The sequence below is a fragment of the Syngnathus floridae genome, chromosome 4, assembly GCF_059516105.1.
Source record: "Syngnathus floridae isolate MCC-2025c chromosome 4, RoL_Sflo_1.0, whole genome shotgun sequence".
NCBI lineage: Eukaryota > Metazoa > Chordata > Actinopteri > Syngnathiformes > Syngnathidae > Syngnathus > Syngnathus floridae.
The window spans coordinates 16531748-16549536 of NC_142416.1; the positions used below are offsets into that span (position 1 = coordinate 16531748).

At 42.9% G+C, this 17789-nt stretch overlaps 4 protein-coding genes across 10 annotated transcripts in view; 3 read left to right on the forward strand and 1 right to left on the reverse strand.

Annotated features, from left to right (window-relative positions):
• LOC148399479 (uncharacterized) overlaps positions 1 to 1910 on the forward strand; it is a 31601-nt gene extending 29691 nt beyond the window's left edge. For 2 of the 5 annotated variants that reach the window (XM_088374411.1, XM_088374409.1), the window contains exons 7-8: positions 500 to 604; positions 1885 to 1910. The gene's annotated coding sequence lies outside the window, so the exon portion shown is untranslated. The remainder of the gene's footprint in view (positions 1 to 499; positions 605 to 1884) is intronic. The other 3 variants (XM_088374412.1, XM_088374410.1, XM_088374413.1) reach the window with 2 other exon arrangements.
• On the reverse strand, positions 153 to 5381 carry utp6 (UTP6 small subunit processome component). The gene is made up of 19 exons (XM_088374401.1): positions 5137 to 5381; positions 4823 to 4907; positions 4694 to 4735; positions 4504 to 4596; positions 4128 to 4175; positions 3992 to 4055; positions 3806 to 3924; positions 3647 to 3724; positions 3455 to 3536; positions 3290 to 3371; positions 3039 to 3217; positions 2890 to 2969; positions 2723 to 2800; positions 2485 to 2664; positions 2053 to 2133; positions 1855 to 1964; positions 1721 to 1787; positions 1187 to 1259; positions 153 to 588 (listed from the first exon to the last, which is right to left on the reverse strand). Exons 1-19 carry the CDS (start codon positions 5226 to 5228, stop codon positions 398 to 400), a joined length of 1824 nt encoding a protein of 607 aa, XP_088230527.1. The 5' UTR covers positions 5229 to 5381; the 3' UTR covers positions 153 to 397.
• A 446-nt stretch (positions 5382 to 5827) lies between these two features.
• On the forward strand, positions 5828 to 12016 carry suz12b (SUZ12 polycomb repressive complex 2 subunit b). Of its 3 annotated transcripts, XM_088374396.1 has the most exons (18): positions 5828 to 6168; positions 6389 to 6533; positions 7056 to 7102; positions 7176 to 7240; positions 7340 to 7408; positions 7493 to 7542; positions 7869 to 7954; positions 8025 to 8058; positions 8125 to 8256; positions 8339 to 8444; positions 8516 to 8621; positions 8709 to 8886; positions 9261 to 9349; positions 9485 to 9628; positions 9764 to 9921; positions 10053 to 10251; positions 10386 to 10465; positions 10580 to 12016. In XM_088374396.1, the coding sequence occupies exons 1-18, from the start codon at positions 6154 to 6156 to the stop codon at positions 10893 to 10895; spliced, it is 2019 nt and encodes a 672-aa protein (XP_088230522.1). In that variant the 5' UTR covers positions 5828 to 6153; the 3' UTR covers positions 10896 to 12016. The 3 variants fall into 3 exon arrangements, with proteins under 3 accessions (XP_088230522.1, XP_088230520.1, XP_088230521.1); XM_088374394.1 differs by having other exon boundaries at positions 8025 to 8256; XM_088374395.1 differs by having other exon boundaries at positions 8025 to 8256; positions 9264 to 9349.
• Positions 12017 to 13865: 1849 nt separating this feature from the next.
• igldcp (Ig-like domain-containing protein) lies at positions 13866 to 17702 on the forward strand. Its single transcript, XM_088374407.1, has 5 exons — positions 13866 to 14082; positions 15643 to 15918; positions 16243 to 16509; positions 16737 to 17000; positions 17222 to 17702. Exons 1-5 carry the CDS (start codon positions 14025 to 14027, stop codon positions 17377 to 17379), a joined length of 1023 nt encoding a protein of 340 aa, XP_088230533.1. The 5' UTR covers positions 13866 to 14024; the 3' UTR covers positions 17380 to 17702.
• The last annotated feature ends 87 nt before the right edge of the window (positions 17703 to 17789 follow it).

Sequence of the window (17789 nt, forward strand, 5' to 3'; positions counted from 1 at the left end):
ACCTTTGAATGAGTCAGATTGATTTAGATACCAGAATGATTCCACCCACCTAATGACATTAATTTCTGGATTGAATCAATTAAAATTAGATTTACCAAAATGTGTAAGTATGACTTGGATTGACATCGGAATTCAAAGATGCTATTCCAAAACAAATTTAATATTTTTATTTGAAGTGTGTCTAAACAGGAAATTACACCGACATAAATTTGCCACATAACTTTAATACGAAGAGTAATTGCAACTGGAAACATCTCCCTCTAAATCTTTGGGAAAACATTTGGAATCTGGTTAGCAGATTTGGTAAAACATGGTGAAACCAAGCCATGTGTCCAATGACGACTGTGGAAAACCCACCAACTTCTTCACGAGCTCCCTCAGGCTGAGCAACTCCTGATTAAAGAACACGCAACCTCTGCTTTTTCAAATTGTACTCAGAATGCCCAGTCTGCAGGAGCGTATATTTGGAGATAAACCTCTCCACACTTTCGCCTTCCAGAAACTTCATGGCTCTCCAGTGGATCTTGCTGCAGTTCTCTGGCTGGCCAAGGGGCCCCATCTCCTCCTGGATGTACTCCAGCCACAGATCTTGACAAACAAACAGGTCAGGTTGAAGTTTATTGTCAAACTAAACTCAAATTTACTGTCAAACTAAACTCAAATTAAACATAAGAGGAGAATTATATTTTGTGATTTTAATCAAAGCAAACTAAGTCTTAAGAATGTTTAGATAATGTAAAATTTCATACAGGCCAACGAAACTAGCATCACTGTTGTGGTTCTAAACTGTAAACAACTTGTACTCTCATAAATATACTCAATGGCATATTTTCGTTATCCTCCTTAAAAAAATGACAATTTTATTGTAGTTTAATTGAGACTAACCTTTCTGTGTTGGAAATTAGTACGTGGAGTACGGCATGTAAGGTAGTACAATGCCCCCTGTTGGCCAAAGCGTGCACACCAGAAGGAGATGCACAATGTCTATTGAATTATCCTGACATATTTTAATTCTTTCAATTCTATTCAGTGACATAATTTCTATTTTAATAGATTATAACACTTTAGGGTGTGACTTTTTGTCGTTTTTCCAGCTAGTGGAACTCATGACTTAAACTTGTTTATAAACAAATGGTTTATGGACAGTACGGCGTCTAATGGATGTTTTGACCTGTTCTCGTCTCACCTTCATCAAAGGATCCAAATTCTTGCAAGACCCTCTCGTAGTAGTCCCTCAGATTGTTCATCTTTGGGGTCTCCTGCATGATCAACACAACGTTAGTTTTTTTTTTATTTACACTTTTTTTTCGAGGATAATATAATGTGCAATAGAGTAACACATTTAATAATATTTAAGAATGTGGGTGGTTTTTTTTTCTGAAACGTCATAGCTATAAATTGTAAATCATGGTATAAGCTGTATTGTGCAAGGTTTTGTAAGTCCAACAAAAACCCCATCAAAATTTAGATGTGTGAGATAAAAAAAGTAAAACCTTTTTTTTGTTGTTTTTAACTGCGTTCAAAGTACATTAAGTAGCCATATCGGAATAAAATTTGCTGTTCACCAGTGATATTTTAAGTCCCCCCCCCCCCAAAAAAAACATTTTTTTAGTTATTTTCTGGTCAAATTTGTTTAGAAATCTAAACAAAAAAAAACAAAAATAAAAGAATTGTATTTTGAAAGCTCACTTTCCCAACATACAGCACTGAATGCACACACCTGTTCTTTCTCGATGTGTATCATTTTGGTGAAGAAAAGTTTAGATAGAGGCCGGTTTTCCTGTAAACTAAAAAACACAAGTTATTCCTTCATAGTCCTTCAAGTGACATTATTGCCAGGATGACATAATTTACCTTTTGAAAGTCTTTCTCGCTTTCTTGTAGCCCCCAGTGGAATATGACCAATCAACATAGCCCTCTTTCATCTCCATGGCAACTGCCTCCACCGCGGAGGACAGACCTCTCTGAGAACAAGCGGGAAGAACAAAAAGTATCATCATTGTGTGAACTGCTCAATGCGGATCGCCGTTGTCGGATGGATTTAATTTGAACCTTGAAAATGGCCTCCGTCTCCTCTGGGTTCTGCTTGACTAAGCTCCACTGGACCTGCAGCCTCCAAATTGGTAAGCTTTCCTGCCAGCCCAAAAGAAGTTCAGGAAGAAGTTTTTTTTTAATAACAAATTTTAGCAGAAACCGAAAAAGCCATGACATTTGTAGAAAATAAATCATTCTTTTTATTGTAATTCAGATGAATTTGTTTCAAATCCAGAATGTGTATTTTTCCATTGTTTAGCATTTAATTTGACAGTATTTCAAGATGCCTTGGGGCTTAACAACTCTTAAGTTACATAAAGTGTAGTAATCCTCCTCGTGCTGCTACTGCTTATGAAAATCCATGCAAAACAATAACAAACTCTTTTCTTGGCGACATGTAGTGGTGAGGGTTAAATATAGTTTATTTCAGCACCCCAGCGGTGTGTATACCTTGGGATGAACGTGCGTGAGCGCATCCCGGAACACCTGTCCGACGTCATCTTTCCCCAACTGAACCAGCGTCTGCAAGGCCATGCTCCACGCCGACACGGATTGGCTGTAGCGCTGCGTGGCTGCTACGGCGATGCGGGCTGCGCCCTCTTCATCTCCCGACAAAAGCAGGATCTGCGTCTGCGCGACGACATTGCGTTAGGTAAGACGAAGGATGAATACTCTTCACGTGTCTTACCCAGTTCTTGTAGAAATCCTCCCTCAGCAGTGATGAGTCGTGGGCACGCTGCAGAAGTCCCAGGAGCCTCTCTTGTCTCTGTCGAACACAAATAGTATTTTCATCTATTTGCTAATCACATTTGGGGGCAAAAGGAAGACTGGTTGTCATTCACAGAACTTTCTTACTTTGTCTTTCAACTCTTGGACATTTGTCTTCCTTTTCACCCTCTCCAGACAGAAGGTGACATAGGTGGTCCACATGGATTCTTACAATGAAGAGAAATTCGAGTTTTATTTCATTCCGAGGCACGCGTGGTTTGTGCGAATCCTCTTACCGGTGTTGATGATTCCGAGTCCTTTCTCGTAGACCCGACAGCATTCAGCCTCTCTTCGGTCGACCTCGGAAGCGCGGCCCTTGGCGGTCCGGAGAACCTCCCCCTCCCACTGAGCCTCCAGCTCCCTCTTGGCTAAGAAGTCCCATGTCACGCTATCAGCAAGGAATTTGGTTTGCAAGCTGGATGACAGGAAAGCCAGGGTGAGTTTCATTTTGGATTTTTGGGACGGTTTCGTTTTGGTCGCCACTCACTCCTGAAAGATGACCTCTTGGAAGTCTTTGGTGAAGTCAAAAATGGATGCGATGTTGAGGAGTGAGATGACAAACTCTGCGTCTGTGGGATGAAAACATACAATACATACTTAATACATAGTTTGTCAAACAATATAAGAATTTTAAAGGAAGAACCACACCTACCTTTGTTTTTGTCTGTGGCGTCATTGTACACAACCATCGCGAGTTTCCCGCTAAGGATCTCTGGAGAAAACTCATATTTACCCTGTTCACCAATTTAAAAAAACAAACAAAAAAAACATGTCTTTATTGACTTAATCATCCAGCTTTATGGTGCATCTGAAAAGCATGGATTTCTTAAAATGTATCACTCACAATGTTGATCTGAGCTTGCTCCAGCTCAGCCTTCCGCTTCCGCAATTTCTCACAGTGTAACAGCTCCATGCGGAAGTACTGCGAAATGTTACAGAGTTAGCGAGAAACTTTTTGGGAGTCAAAATGGGTGAAAATGTGTTGGAAGTGCTTCGTCCCTACCTCCTGGTAGATTTTTTTGTTGCCCGGGTGGAAGCGTAGAGCCCTGAGGAACAAATGTCGGGCATTTTCTGAGGAATTCTTCTCTTCCAGCTCGCTCTTGGCTGCCATGATCCAAAGTGCTAGAAAAACACACGGTCAAATAGCTTCTGATGTTTGGGTCCTATTCGCCACGAATGAGAAGAGTACCTGGTTTATCAGGGTGGATGGCCAGCATTGCTGAAAACACCTTGCTGAGCTGCGCCTTCGTGCCCTGAGGAAACATGGTCACCTATTTACACCTTTGTTCTTGAAAATAATCGAGAATGATTCATTTGTAACATACCCATTTCTTACAAAAGGCGACATGCGAGAGCCAAAGCTGCACATCATCCTGCAAGGCAAACATGTTGGTTTTGCATTTATTAAATGTTTTTTCGCATGTCGCTAAAAGTCACAGCTTTTTTTTTGTTTGTTTTGAGTGTTTTTTTTTTAACATTAAAAAAAAAAACAAGGCTCATCCTAAAAAAAATAAATGTAAAAATAAGATTTCCCTCATAAAAACATGACATTTGGTGTCTTCACTCTCCAGCTTTCTTGATTTGCTCACTTAATTAATCAAGCACTACAACTGGATTGTTATTCTTTCGTTGTGCAACACACCCTTAATATTTAATCCTTGATCCGTAAGGGGATGTTTTTTTGGGGGGGGTTCGGAATACCTTCCACTTGTTTGTGGCCCTTTTGAAGACACTGTTGATTCTTTGTATGATGGGAAACTCGATTTCTTCTCTCTTAAATTGGTAGCGTATATGCTGCAAAAGCAAACGTGTCAACAAAATGCAGTTTGTTAAACAGCAAAGATTAATATTAATATCATGATAGTGTCATCAATAGAATATGTCCACCAACCGCTCTCCTCTTCTTGATCAACTCCAGGACGTTGATTTCATACTGCAATTTTAACAACATTGTCTATAAATGAGCAATTTTAAAACTTGTCAAATTAATGGGAGTGATTTTGAGATTTGATCACTCTACCTGTATGTATCCTATGAAGTCATCTTTATTGATTATCAGCCTGTGGAGTTTGTACTCCAGTGATGTTGCCCTTTTGATGATAGCTCTGCAAAACACAAAATCGTGCTTGACTAATTCAGGAAAAGTATAACTCATAAGTCACATATACATTTTCAAATACAGTATCCTAATTGTTTTTTTTTTTTTGTCTTTCAAGTTTACGTAAAGAACATGTTAAGAAGTCAAACTACAATTACGCCTGATGTTTGTCGAGCCACTTCCGCACGATCATAATGGGTTTTTTTTTCTTCGTTTTTATCATCGTATTTTCTTACTTGACTTCTTTCTTAGTGAATAGTCCCACTCTTTCCAATTGCTCCAACTCCGGTATTCTGTCCTCGATCTGCTGCTGAACGATCTCTGCCATCTTGGCCCCTCAAAATAATTATATTCACCGATCTTTTGATTAAATTCAATGTCCCGATAATCAAACAAGGATCATACCACGAGACAGCGTTAGCGACAAACCACTTCGCTCACACATGTCCGGAAGTTGTGATGCTCTACACTTCCGGGTCCATAACCAAATCGCTCCGACCGAAAAACTATATCTACAAAAAAAAAAAGGGGTACACTGTAATCGCAATTTGAGAGGAAGAAAAGGTGATACATTATTTGATCATTTTCTCCGATAATTTCCAAATAGATCTGTTTGTTATACATTGTTTTGATAGAATTTCACCAATTACAAATCATTTCTTCTTTTCTGTGCACTGTGCTGATGAAAATGTTGTTGTCTAAGTTATGATTTTACGAGTTTGGCAGTCGGGTGAGTTTAAATTTTAAATTCTGTGTGGCGATAAGTTTTTTTTTTTTTACATACTTTACATTTAATAGACAGGTAAGAAGGCCTGACGTATGGGGTCACGCATTCACTTGAAACTCGCCTAGTTTCCCGCAAAATCGCAGAAACCGAGAGCGGGTGCGCGTCACTTCCTGATTCCAGTAGCCAATCGCAGCCGACGATTCACACAGTCCGGCTTTCATTGGCTGACGAATGAGCAATCCTCTGTTGTTCATTATAAATCGAAAGGACGCCGCACGGCAATAAATTACCAATGCGTGGTTATTAATGACATGAAAATTATTCAATCTACATCCGACATAAGAGCAATATTTGTGTCTGTAAGCGGCAACCCGGGACCGCTACCGGTATATTTACCGGTAAACTATGCTAGCCTTACGAGCTAACTAGCCAGCGACCAGCTACTCGTCGCGTCCTGTTCATCTTCATGGGCATCCGCTGTTGATTCTTCCAGGCTTGTGCTGGGGGCAGCGAGGCTAACAAATTGATGCCATCCGCCAGGGTAGGCTGCCTTTATTCAGGACAAATACACACAAAAGCGAACTATTTGGTCAGCATAAGTTTCACGCCGGACGAAAAGAGCACCGACCCAAGCTAAACAAGCGTGTTAGCAAGTGTGGTTTCGCTAGCCACCGTGCTAGTGGTGACGGCAACTTTTGCGGCACAGCTATTGTTTGTCTTGTGATTGTGTGTTTTTATGGCAATATTATGTCTGCTCATAGAATTCCGGCCACATTATGAGCGGGGCGGGTTACAAAGCGAACGGCGCCGTGTACCCCGCCTCGTCGGCGATGTTGAACTCCGTGAAGAAGCCGAAGATGGAGCAGATTCAGGCCGACCATGAGCTTTTCTTGCAGGCCTTTGAAAGTGAGACTTCAACCCTTGATGCGTTGTTTTTTTAGTTTCATTTTATTTGCATTTGCAAACAACAGTGTCTATTTAGTAGTTTGTTCGGTGTTTGATTCTGATCGTGTTATGGATGTTCCCCTAGGCCAAGCAGATTATTCCCCCCCCCCCCCCCCAGCCAATAACTGAGAAGTAGCATCAAACTGTCATTTATTTTACTGCAGAGTGGTAAATTTTGTAATAAAACATACTGAGTACATTGTGTGATATTTTATTTTTTGAAACCTTTTGGAGTTGGTTGTCACCAACCAAGGCCCATTACTTGTTTGCAATAGTATAGTAAAAAACGAAACTGAGAGGGGGGGTACCTCACTTGTTCGCGTCAGTCCTAAATGTAATTAAAACCAAAGTAGATAGGCTTCCTAATTTGTTAGTGACTCATTTGCTTTACACTCATGACATTTCTTTTTGTTTAGAATTTTTTATGATGTGTACAGCAATATACAGCACATGGTTGGCTAAAGAGATTTCTTTCTTTCCTAGAGCCGACACAGATATACAGATTCCTTCGCACCAGGAACTTGATTGCAGTAAGTTACAGATTTGTATCCATTAATGCTTTTAAATAATCGAATTTCTAAACAATTACACCCTGCCTTGTAGCCGATATTTTTGCACAGGACTCTCACCTTCATGTCCCATAGAAATGGTCGCTCAAATGCCAAAAGGTACACAAAAGCCGAGCCTGTGCATCATGCCGTTCCCAATTGTGATCTTATGAGTGAAAGGAAAATTCCGAATCTCTCTCTTTTTATTTTTGTTTCCAGGAAAGCATTCAAAGTCGATACCGTGTTACAAACTGTGGAGAAGATGAAGGGAGAGCAGGAATCTCCCAGGTATCGTTGGATGTTACGATCTTTTAATGCTACTAATAGCCAAATAGTCACATGTACCCTAATTTTGACGTTTGTGATTTTTAGCTTGTCATCACATCTGCAGTTAACCTTCACTGGGTTCTTCCATAAGGATGGTAAGTAGAGCTAGGGCTGCAAAATCTTGATAGGCTTGCCGGAATATGAATATCGACACACCTTGGTGTCCTCTGCCTGGAAATGACACGAGGCAGAAATGTAATGCAGTAAAACATTATTAGTGATTTTTTTTTTCTTTCTTCCTCTGACTGACATCTCTAATTGTGAGAATACTAAAGAGCGTGTGTGTGTCAAGTGAATTGAGTCTGCGTGCATGTTGCTAAAGTTCCCTACAAAGTATTAAATATAATCTTGCGTGAGGTGGTGATCCACTCTGACTTTCCTTCTATTCCCGAGAATGTCATTGTCTCTTTCCTTCGTCTAGAAAAGCCATCTCAGAACTCGGAGAATGAGCAAAATTCTGTCTCCTTGGAGGTGCTACTTGTCAAAGTCTGCCATAAAAAACGCAAGGTAAGGCGTCGCATTCAGCCTCACAAATCGCACCATCTTGTTCATTCTCTCGTTCCTCGGCTCCTCGCAGGATGTCAGCTGCCCGGTTAAGCAAGTGCCTACAGGTAAAAAGCAGGTGCCTTTGAATCCTGACAGCCAGCACAGCAAGCTGGCTTCCTGTCCCTCCTTAGTGGTGTCCAGCAACGAGTTTGAGCCTAGCAACATCCACATGGTCAAATCGTACTCGCTCCTCTTCAGGGTGTCGCGCACGGGCCGGAGGGACGCCAATGGCCTGCCCAACGGTGAAGCTAACGAGAACATAGGTAAAAGAAATGAACCTCGCAAGGTCCACAGAAGAGCCTTCTGTGAAACAAATGTAATGACGGCCCAAGTGTGTCTGTGTAGATGTGAGAGATGCTCAAAGTAGAAAGAAGAGGAATTCCTCTCCGAAGGACGAAGGGGACACAACCGAGACATATGTTGCTCAAATGACAGTCTTTGATAAGAACAGGTACATTTATTGATCCTTAATGAAACCTTTGAGTGTCGAGTTGAAACCAAACCTGTCTATGACCTGTGCAGACGGTTGCAGTTGCTGGATGGAGAGTATGAGGTGTCCATGCAGGGAATGCAGGACAGCCCCGTGAGCAAGAAGCGAGCCACGTGGGAGACGATTCTCGACGGCAAGGTGTGAGGCTGGTGCTCCACGCGCGTCTTCGAATCCGCTTTGTCATAGCGGACCACTGACCAAAGTGTCGCGCGTGGCCTATTTCAGAGGCTGCCACCGTTTGAAACATTTTCTCAGGGACCCACGTTGCAATTCACTCTGCGCTGGAGCGGCGAGGCCAGTGGGAAGTCCACGGCCCCTGTCGCAAAACCTCTGGCTACCCGAAACTCTGACACCCATGGCCCCGTGGAGACCAGGACTAGTCACCACAGAGCAACACCCTTCGGTAAGATCCTTATTGGAGCTGCTACTCCATCCATCCATCCATCCATCCATCCATACTCTGCAGAAAAAAACGTCTTCTTGGCAACAAGCCCAAAGATCACAACTTTGTTCAAAGTCACCGTTCTGCTCATTGAATCGTATGCGTCAGAGCGAAATATCCTCCCGACGCCGCTCTCAACGGCATAATTGTCGAACCCTCACACCCTGCACAGTCCTGACAAGTTGCACAGTCACCCTTTGACCACAACAATTTTAGTTCAGTGATCGTGACTAATGAGCAATTATAGAGATCGAGAAAGTTCGCCGTGTTTACAGTTTGCTAAAGCGTGCCGTTTAAGCACTGCTTGAACAAATTCCTCTGTGTTGTTTTTCCAGCAGTGAAAGAGGCAGTCAGCACAGACATCCATGCGAGGAACGAACCCGTCCCGTGCGAGCCGCGTCAAAAGTTACGGATATTTTATCAGGTAGGCGCTTTGGTTATTTTAAAGTTGGTTACGCGCTTTGTTTTTGGGGGGGTTGTTTGTGAGCGTAACAATCGTAAAGCGTCACCAATGATGTGACTGACTCTCACTTTGTCACTGTGACCTTTTCCGTCACAGTTCCTGTACAACAACAATACGCGGCAACAGACAGAGGCGAGGGACGACCTTCACTGTCCTTGGTGCACGCTGAACTGCAGCAAGCTCTACAGCCTCCTCAAACACCTCAAACTCTCCCACTCGCGCTTCATCTTCAACTATGTGGTAAGAAAGAACCATCAGGTTCTGCTTGTGAATGGAAACTTGAAATTTCCTTCGAGAGTAATATTGCAGTCCGTGGTGGTGGGGTGGCGCTGTCTTTGATCATGTTTCTGCCCCCCAACTTCTTTGACTTGGCAGCCTCACCCCAAAGGAGCGAGGATAGACGTGTCCATCAACGAGTGTTACGATGGCTCATACGTTGGCAATCCTCAGGACATCCACAGTCAACCGGGCTTTGCTTTCAGCCGCAACGGCCCCGTCAAGAGGACGGCTGTCACTCACATTTTGGTTTGCAGGTACTCTGTTGACCGACCGCATTGTGGAAGCTGCGTTGAATTGAATGGCTGCTAAAATGGTGGAAGCAGCTAAACAATGAGGTCACGGGGGTCACGTCAGAAGGCCTAATTCTTTGATTCTTCTTTTGCAGGCCCAAGAGGACCAAGCCAAGCCTGTCCGAGTTCCTGGAGTTGGAGGACGGCGAGTTGGAGCCGCAACGGACCTATGTGAGCGGACACAACCGTCTCTACTTCCACAGTGACAGCTGCATGCCGCTGCGACCCCAGGAGATGGAAGTGGACAGCGAGGATGAGCGGGACCCCGAGTGGCTCCGAGAGAAAACGGCAACGGTGAGCAAGAACTGCCAGTAGCAGGCATTTTCTGCTGTAATGGAAGACGGACGGCGGATAAAAGTGTTTGGTCGAAGCAAAAACCGTCGGCGCCGCGATCAGCACCGATTGTGTACGATGTGCTATTTGTCCAGCAACTGGATGAGTTCACCGATGTCAACGAAGGGGAGAAGGAGGTTATGAAGCTATGGAACCTTCATGTCATGCAGAACGGGTACGTGGACACTAAATCATCATCATCATCAACGGAATGTACTTTGCGCAGGAGGCCATAACTCGGGGCTCGTGATTTTGCGGCGATAAAGTTATGTTGTGATCTGCGCGGCAGGTTCATAGCCGACAACCAAATGAACCAGGCTATCATGCTGTTCGTGGAGGACTGCGGCGCGCACATTGTTCGCCGCAACCTCTGCCGCAACTTCCTCCTGCACCTGGTGAGCATGCACGACTTCAACCTGGTAGGCACGGCCACCATCGACCGGGCCATGACGCGCCTGAAGCAGATCCAGGAGGATCTCCCCGAGGATGCCGAAGAGCGGCAGGAACGTGCGCTCCTCGCAGCGGCGGGGAGCTGCAACGGCAACGCGCCGTCCCCCGGTGCGGGGAAGCAGGGCAAGAGGACAAAAAGCGCTCTCACAGACTGATGCGGGCCCCATGCCTGGAACTTGTAGTCGTCACAGGGGAAGGGTTCCCCCCCAAGGGTTCCCCCCCTTGTTCCAATAAATATTTCCAGCCTTTTGGTGCTAAGAGGTGGTCAGCCGAGTGACTGACTGCAAACAAGCAGTTTGTCAAACTTGAACTCAACCAAATATGAATGATGCACAAGTGACTTGCCCGCATCAAAGAGGTTCTGGGTGAATATGAATGCATTCTAGGGGTGGGAAAGCCCCGATTTAGGAGTATTTGAACAAGGCCTAAACAATGTTATAACCCACAAATGCTCCATTCCGTGTGTGTGTTCATATATGCATATATATCCATATATGTATATATATATATATATATTCATGTATGTATATATATATATATGAATATATATATATTCATATATATATGTAAAATCATATTTTTTTAATAAAGTCACAATGGCCCACTGAGGAGGACTGGATCCTGGTTCTCCACCATTTTAATGTTTCCTGCTCATAGATGAGGATCATCAAAACTACAGTTGAAATTGTACTCGGTAACATGAATTGTACACGTCCGTGGTATGACGGTAGCCGTGTCTTAAACCCTTAGCTGATTCTTTTTAGCACTTGATGTTTTTATTATGTAGAGATATTCATTTTGCGTAAGTCAGCGCTGCGCCAAAACGTGGCATGCAGCCTCCTGTTTTTCTTATCAGTGGAGACTTGGGAGAAATTGCATTTTAGTATCACTGTTGATACTGTGAGTCCAAGAAATGTCAAATAGTTTGTGCCATAAGAGACTGTGCTTGCCTTCCCACCCCTAAGAAAGCAGATTTGAGTTGATTTTAGTTTTCTTCCTGAGCAATAGAATTTGAACAATCGGTTAGATTGGCGTTTCAGTGCCGTGCAACTCACTAAGTGGTTATAATCTATATTTTGATTACATTTTTTTTACTGGGTGACTGGACAAACTGTCAACGATGGTCCACCAACAGCCCAACGTTTTTAGAAGTATCATTTCTTGATTAAAAACAGGGAGCCTTTTTTTTTTTTTTTTTAATCTCCAAAACACCCAATTGTGAGTCATGTAAACAAAAAAGAAAAATTACACTTGAATAAAGTCGCATTCAACCTCATTTGGCCTGCATTGTTTAGGTGGGCCTTTGGTTACTGATGATGTGCTTGCAATGGCCACCTCTTTCTTACCTGCCGTAAGTGGACAAAATCTGGAGCTGGCAAGAGTTCCCTAAAGCATCATTTTCAAAACACTTCAAGGCATTTTCATTTGCTTAACTTTGTCTTGCTGTCTGCTTCTATCCATCAATGGGTGAATCTTTCCATATTTGGCAGTCTGAAGGATATTAATGATGACATTTTGGTTCACTCTTATCCTGTATGTATATTTTTTTTCACCATAAAGTTTAGAAAGTGAAACCAAATCTCTTATATTTCCACAATGAGTTTCTTTCTTTTTTGAAGACCCTTCAATTTATGAAACTTAAATTGTATGTAATTGCTGTGTGGAAAAATCCTAGCAAGATTTATTTTTAATTCTATTTTGCATTGTACCGATGGTCTTTTATTTGGCATTGTATAATGCATACTTGTATGTTGTATTTGATTATGATCCAAGTCATTATTGTCACGTACTGTGTGTTTGATACAGACGTTCGAGCAAAAAAAAAAAAGATTCATTTATACAATTACTTGAAAGGCAACAAAGCATGCAAAGAAAGCCTTTGCTGCGTGACGAGGGAAAAGGTATCGTCGTTATGCACCAGGAGTGGCGAAATAAAGGAGTGGCGTGTACAACTTGCAATTTGCGCCGATGACGTCACTAAGCCCCCATCTTTTTCAGTTCACCTGCGCTTTGACACTTTATTCTGTCAAACGGTGCAAAGCACCACACGTACACTAAGTACACACTTGCGTGGGGTAGTAAGGCAGGGTCACGCAGGTGCTTCAAAGAGTTACAGTTCAATAAGTCCGTTTTTTTTTTTTTTTTAGGTCACCGGCGATAGCATTTTGTAGCGGTACAAAAAAATACGCGCTCTTTTTTTTTTTTACACACAAAATGAAACGATAATGCCTGAAAAGCAGTGGGAAGAACAAAATCCTATTGAATCCCCACCCCGAGATTGTTCCAATAAAATCTTTTTTTTTGTTGTTGTTGTTGCAGGATTTGCTTCTAAATGATGGCCTGTGCATTGCGCTTACACAATCGTGTCCAAATGATTTAGGGCAGTGGTTCGGTGAGTTCGTCGCAGGGGTTCGGCCGAACCTCCAATGCGGAGGTCTGAACAAACCTGATTTGTAAAAAATAAAACAACAGCAAAAGTCAGACTGGTTTGGAGGTGTGTAATTCGTTGAGTTCCTGCATTGTGTTGTTTTTTTTCTTCGAACAAGGTGATGTTCATGCACAGCTCATTTTGTGCACCAGAACAAAATATCAATGTCTTGAATTTGGATATTTAGGGCTCAAGGTTATCTCGTGAGGATAGACGAAATTAAAACAAGCAATGCGCCATCAATGGTACGCAACTGGCATGATAGGGAAAAAAAACACTCACATAAAATCTATTTATTAGGATCTTGTTTGATATCAAACAAGAACAATTTGACCAAATACCCGTACGTACGTTTTTTTTTTTTTTTTTGCTGCAAACGATAGCAATATGACAATTTCACTCGTTCAATGTGCGTTTTCATTGTGATATTCGTTACATCGTGTTTTTCGGGCTGAGTTACTCGTGTTTGCGACTTTTTTGAAGTGGCGCGCGTTTGTTTTGGGGATCGTTATTACATTTCGTATGGACGCAAAAAAAGACGAGCCAGCCGCTATATGGCGTATGACAAAGGGTTACGCGGCCGCTTTAGCGTACGTGCATGACGCACGCACGCACGCACGCACGCACTCGTCATAAAGTTCCCAAATGCAGCCAATGAACGAGCAACAAATGTGCAAACTTTCCAAGCGCCATTGAAGATGACGCCGATTGAGCGCTTTATAGGAAGCTCGCTCGCTGAGTTCTTACGGCTCGTTTGGTTCAGTGGACTGGCCTGCTCGCACCTCTTCACGCGGCTCCAGCAGCAGCTCCAGCAGGTCCGAACGCTCCCTCGCTTCCTAGTCATCCTCGAAAGAAGATGAACTTCTCCAAGCTCCTGTGCTTGGTGCTCGTGTACAGCCAGCAATTTGGGCAAGGTAAGGGCGTTGAATTCAATTCCTATGTTGCTAACCATTTTGCGCAAGCTTTAGGCGCATGAATAAAACTGGACTTAGGAGAGAGACGACGCTTTTGTTGTGTGTGTGTGTGCCTTGCTTTTTCTCTGCCACGTCACTTATACACGATAAAGAATACATTTTGATTTTTGTTAACAAATTGAAATCAGTGTTGCATTCTTAAACAGAATGTGGCGCTTTTTGAATAGAGATAACACGTTTCCTTAATTTCAAAGAAAGCTTATTTAAAAAAAAAACTTTTCTGCAAACGGTATACTCTAAAAAGAATGAATTCAGACTTGTTTTCCCCAACAGTTAAAGGAATCACATTTTGCATTTTGAAACTGAACGTGGTGGGTTTTTTAATATAGTTAATCAAAATACGTTACCTTGATTTCAAAGAAAGCCTTTAAAAAAAAACATTCAAAACCACTCATGGAAACTTTCATTGCAAACGGTATCCACTGTTAAGAATAAATTCAGATTATTTTATTTTATTTTTTTAAATAAAGGGAATCACATTTTGCATTTTCAAACGGAACATGGGACTATAGCTAATCACCAAGTGTTGCCTCGGCTTCAAAGAAAGTCCATTTAAAACAAAAGATTTAAAACCACTTTCATTGCAAATCGGCCGTCTACATTTTTTAAACAATAAAGGTAATCAGTTTCCATTTTCAAACCGATCATGACTTTGTTTAAAATGTTAGCTTGGTTTCAAAGAAAGCCTATTTAAAAAAACACCACTTTGATTGCAAACCGTATACACTGTTAGGGAAAAAAAATGAGATTTTTTTCAACAAAGGGGATCACATTTTGCATTTTCAAACAAAACATGGCATTTTCTGAATATGAACAAAATGTTATCTTGGTTTCGAAGAGAGCCTATTTAAAACAAAACATTCAAAACCACTTTCACTGCAAACCGTGTACATTATAAAGAATAAATTCGGACTTTTTTTAAACAGGAAATCATCACATTTTCAAACAGAACATGACGTTTTTCAATATAATAAAACACATCAGCTTGGTTTCAGAGAAAGTTTATTTCAAACAAAACATTTAACACCACTCATAGAAACTTTAATTGCAAACGGTATAAACTATAAAGAATAAATTCAGATTTTCGTTCTCAAATTCAAATAACAAAGGGAATATTTAGCATTTACAAACGGGACATGGCGTTGCGCGGGGGGGGGGAGGTCACAATGTTAAACTTTGTTTCAAAAGAAAACCTGTTTAAAACAAAACATTTCAAACCAGTCATGGAAGCAAACAAGAAGGGCGAATTGAATTTGGTCTTAATAGCGGATTACAGTTTGGGGCCAGTGCAGTTTCATCTTTTTCTCTCGCAAACCAAAAGTAACATAACAATTGACAATGGCTAAATGAATAGTCAGAAACATAACAATTGACAATGGCTAAATGAATAGTCAGAAATGAAAACGGCAAAATGCGTCTTAACAGTCTTTCCTCAAATGTGTACTTTGCACACAGACCAGAGTGAGTGATGATACACTTTGCCCTCTTCTGCTTTTCTAGTGCTGCTGACAGAGGTGCAGACAATTGAAACTTGCACGGGCACCGGTGGCTCAACTGTGACGTGCAACCGCAAGAAGGGCGAAACCGTCAAATTGAAAGTCACAGCCTCTAATGACAAATGGATGAAAGGAACTGTTGTTATTACAGCAAACAGCGATAAGTATGAGTTTGATGATGCTACCAACCAGAAAATACTGACGATCAAGACCCTGGAAGAAGACGACGAGGGAACCTACACGGCCAACGTGACACCAGCCGAAAACTTCAAGGTCCAAGGTTAGATGTTGCAGGAAAGCCGCTGGCCACACAAAAAAGCTTCTTGCGCACCATTTCCTTCGCACAGGGCACACACATGTTTTTAGAATGTGCGCGCGCACAGGGACAACACGCACACACTCCACACAGGGAAACTGCGTTTGCAAAATTCTCTTATGCTCAGGAGAAAAGTTGGAGAAAAAAACTGATTTGTCCAAAGTTTGACCAAAATAGCAAAACATCTCGGCGTCCTTTTCAAAGGGTCCACTTAGCGCCACAGTCTTTGCTCCAATGTACTTTGCGCACAGACCAGAGTGAGTGATTATGCTTTTCTTGTGCTGGCAGTGGTGGACTGCATCGGTGGCACTACCGCCGCCACATCCGGGCTGTGCCAGGGCAAGCCAGGTGGCAGAATCAAATTGGGGCTCAAAGACGGAGCTGTCAGCCCACTCGCCTGGAAGAAGGCGACGGTGAAGATTACGGCCGACAGTGACAAGTACCCAGGTGGAGTCGACAAGGCTACCCTGACGATCATGGACCTGGACGACGACAAGGACGAGGCAAAGTTCACGGGCGGCACCAACGGCGACGGACAATATTTTTCCGTCCAAGGTTTGATGTTGCAGGAAAGCCGCTCGCCACACGAAAGCTTTTTGTGCACCATTTCTTGATATAGGCACAATCACGCACGCACACACATTTGCAGGCTTGAGTGAGAAAAACTAGAAGGTGCACATGACAGCACCTTAGCCAAATGATTACCAAACATTTTGCTAAATGTACACTCACAATCCATCCCGTGTTACCAGAATGTACATCTGCTTTTCTTGTGCTGGCAGTGGCCGACTGCTTTGGAGGAGATGCGGGATCTACCGTGACGTGCGAGGGCAAGCTGGGGAAACCCCTCAAATTGAGAATCTCAGGATCAGTTACTACTGGTACTGTCACCTGGGAGAAAGAGGGCGGCAAGCTCCCCGACGGCCACGTGAAAAAAGGAACCAACAATGTAGGTCTGATACTCAACACCCTGGCAGCACCCGATGCGGGAACCTACAAGGCCACCTACGACAGCAAGACTGTGTCCTTCACTGTCAGCTTTCCGGGTGAGTTTGATGTTGCACAATCCACTCGGCGGTACGAGACCCGAAAAGCTTTGACCCGAAAACATTTTGCGTTTCATTGGCAGTGGAAACCAACCAATAAGCAAGCCCAGTCAGCAGCACTTTTTGTTTTACAAACTGCTCTCGCAGTACTGCGCGCAAAAGTGTGCGGCAAGTTCAAACGTTGCCAGCTGACCTTTTCCAATTGCCATTCTCCCATGCAGGTATAGGAACCAATACCGACCGCACCACCAAGGGCAAGGGAGTCACTCCCGGCGGCGGCGGTGGCGGCGGCGGCGGCGGCGGCAGCGTCCTGTCCTACTCACCTGCTCTGCTGGTGACGGTCACCCTGGTGCATCTGCTGCTTCAGCTGGCCGCCTAGAAGACAGCAAGCCGAAGGTGGAGGCAGAAAAAGTGAGCGCCAGCCACTGCATGCATTCTGCCATTGATTAGCCACTATAGGCGCATTTAGTCATTGATTAAGCTTACATTTACCACTGTAGGTGCATTTAGTTGAGTTTTGCCACTAGGCGGGCGTATTTAGTCGTTGATTAAGCTTACCTTTGCCACTCGCTGGCGGCGCATTTAATCATTCATTTTCGGCTTAGGTTTGCCACTCTATGCGCATTTTGCTTTCGATTGATAATGCTTCTTTTGCTTATTGTTCTCTCCCCCCCCCCAATAATCAATAAAATGATCACTCAATCCTTGTTTGTTCTGAATGAGCTCATTCATAAATGGTGAGGGGTGAAGTTGAATTTTGATTCTGCGAATCCAGATCTTCCTTCAAAT

Excerpts from the sequence above, each read along its gene's own strand:
- utp6 (XM_088374401.1), bottom strand. The coding sequence starts at position 5,228 with ATGGCAGAGATCGTTCAGCAGCAGATCGAGGACAGAATACCGGAGTTG. Across the intron at positions 4,597-4,693 it reads TGATCAAGAAGAGGAGAGCG|CATATACGCTACCAATTTAA; the intron begins GTTGGTGGACAT and ends TTGCTTTTGCAG. Across the intron at positions 3,725-3,805 it reads ACAAAAAAATCTACCAGGAG|TACTTCCGCATGGAGCTGTT; the intron begins GTAGGGACGAAG and ends AACATTTCGCAG.
- suz12b (XM_088374394.1), top strand. Across the intron at positions 7,543-7,868 it reads TGGGTTCTTCCATAAGGATG|AAAAGCCATCTCAGAACTCG; the intron begins GTAAGTAGAGCT and ends TCCTTCGTCTAG. Across the intron at positions 8,257-8,338 it reads TGAAGCTAACGAGAACATAG|ATGTGAGAGATGCTCAAAGT; the intron begins GTAAAAGAAATG and ends GTGTCTGTGTAG.
- igldcp (XM_088374407.1), top strand. The coding sequence starts at position 14,025 with ATGAACTTCTCCAAGCTCCTGTGCTTGGTGCTCGTGTACAGCCAGCAA. Across the intron at positions 16,510-16,736 it reads ACAATATTTTTCCGTCCAAG|TGGCCGACTGCTTTGGAGGA; the intron begins GTTTGATGTTGC and ends TTGTGCTGGCAG. Across the intron at positions 17,001-17,221 it reads CTTCACTGTCAGCTTTCCGG|GTATAGGAACCAATACCGAC; the intron begins GTGAGTTTGATG and ends TCTCCCATGCAG.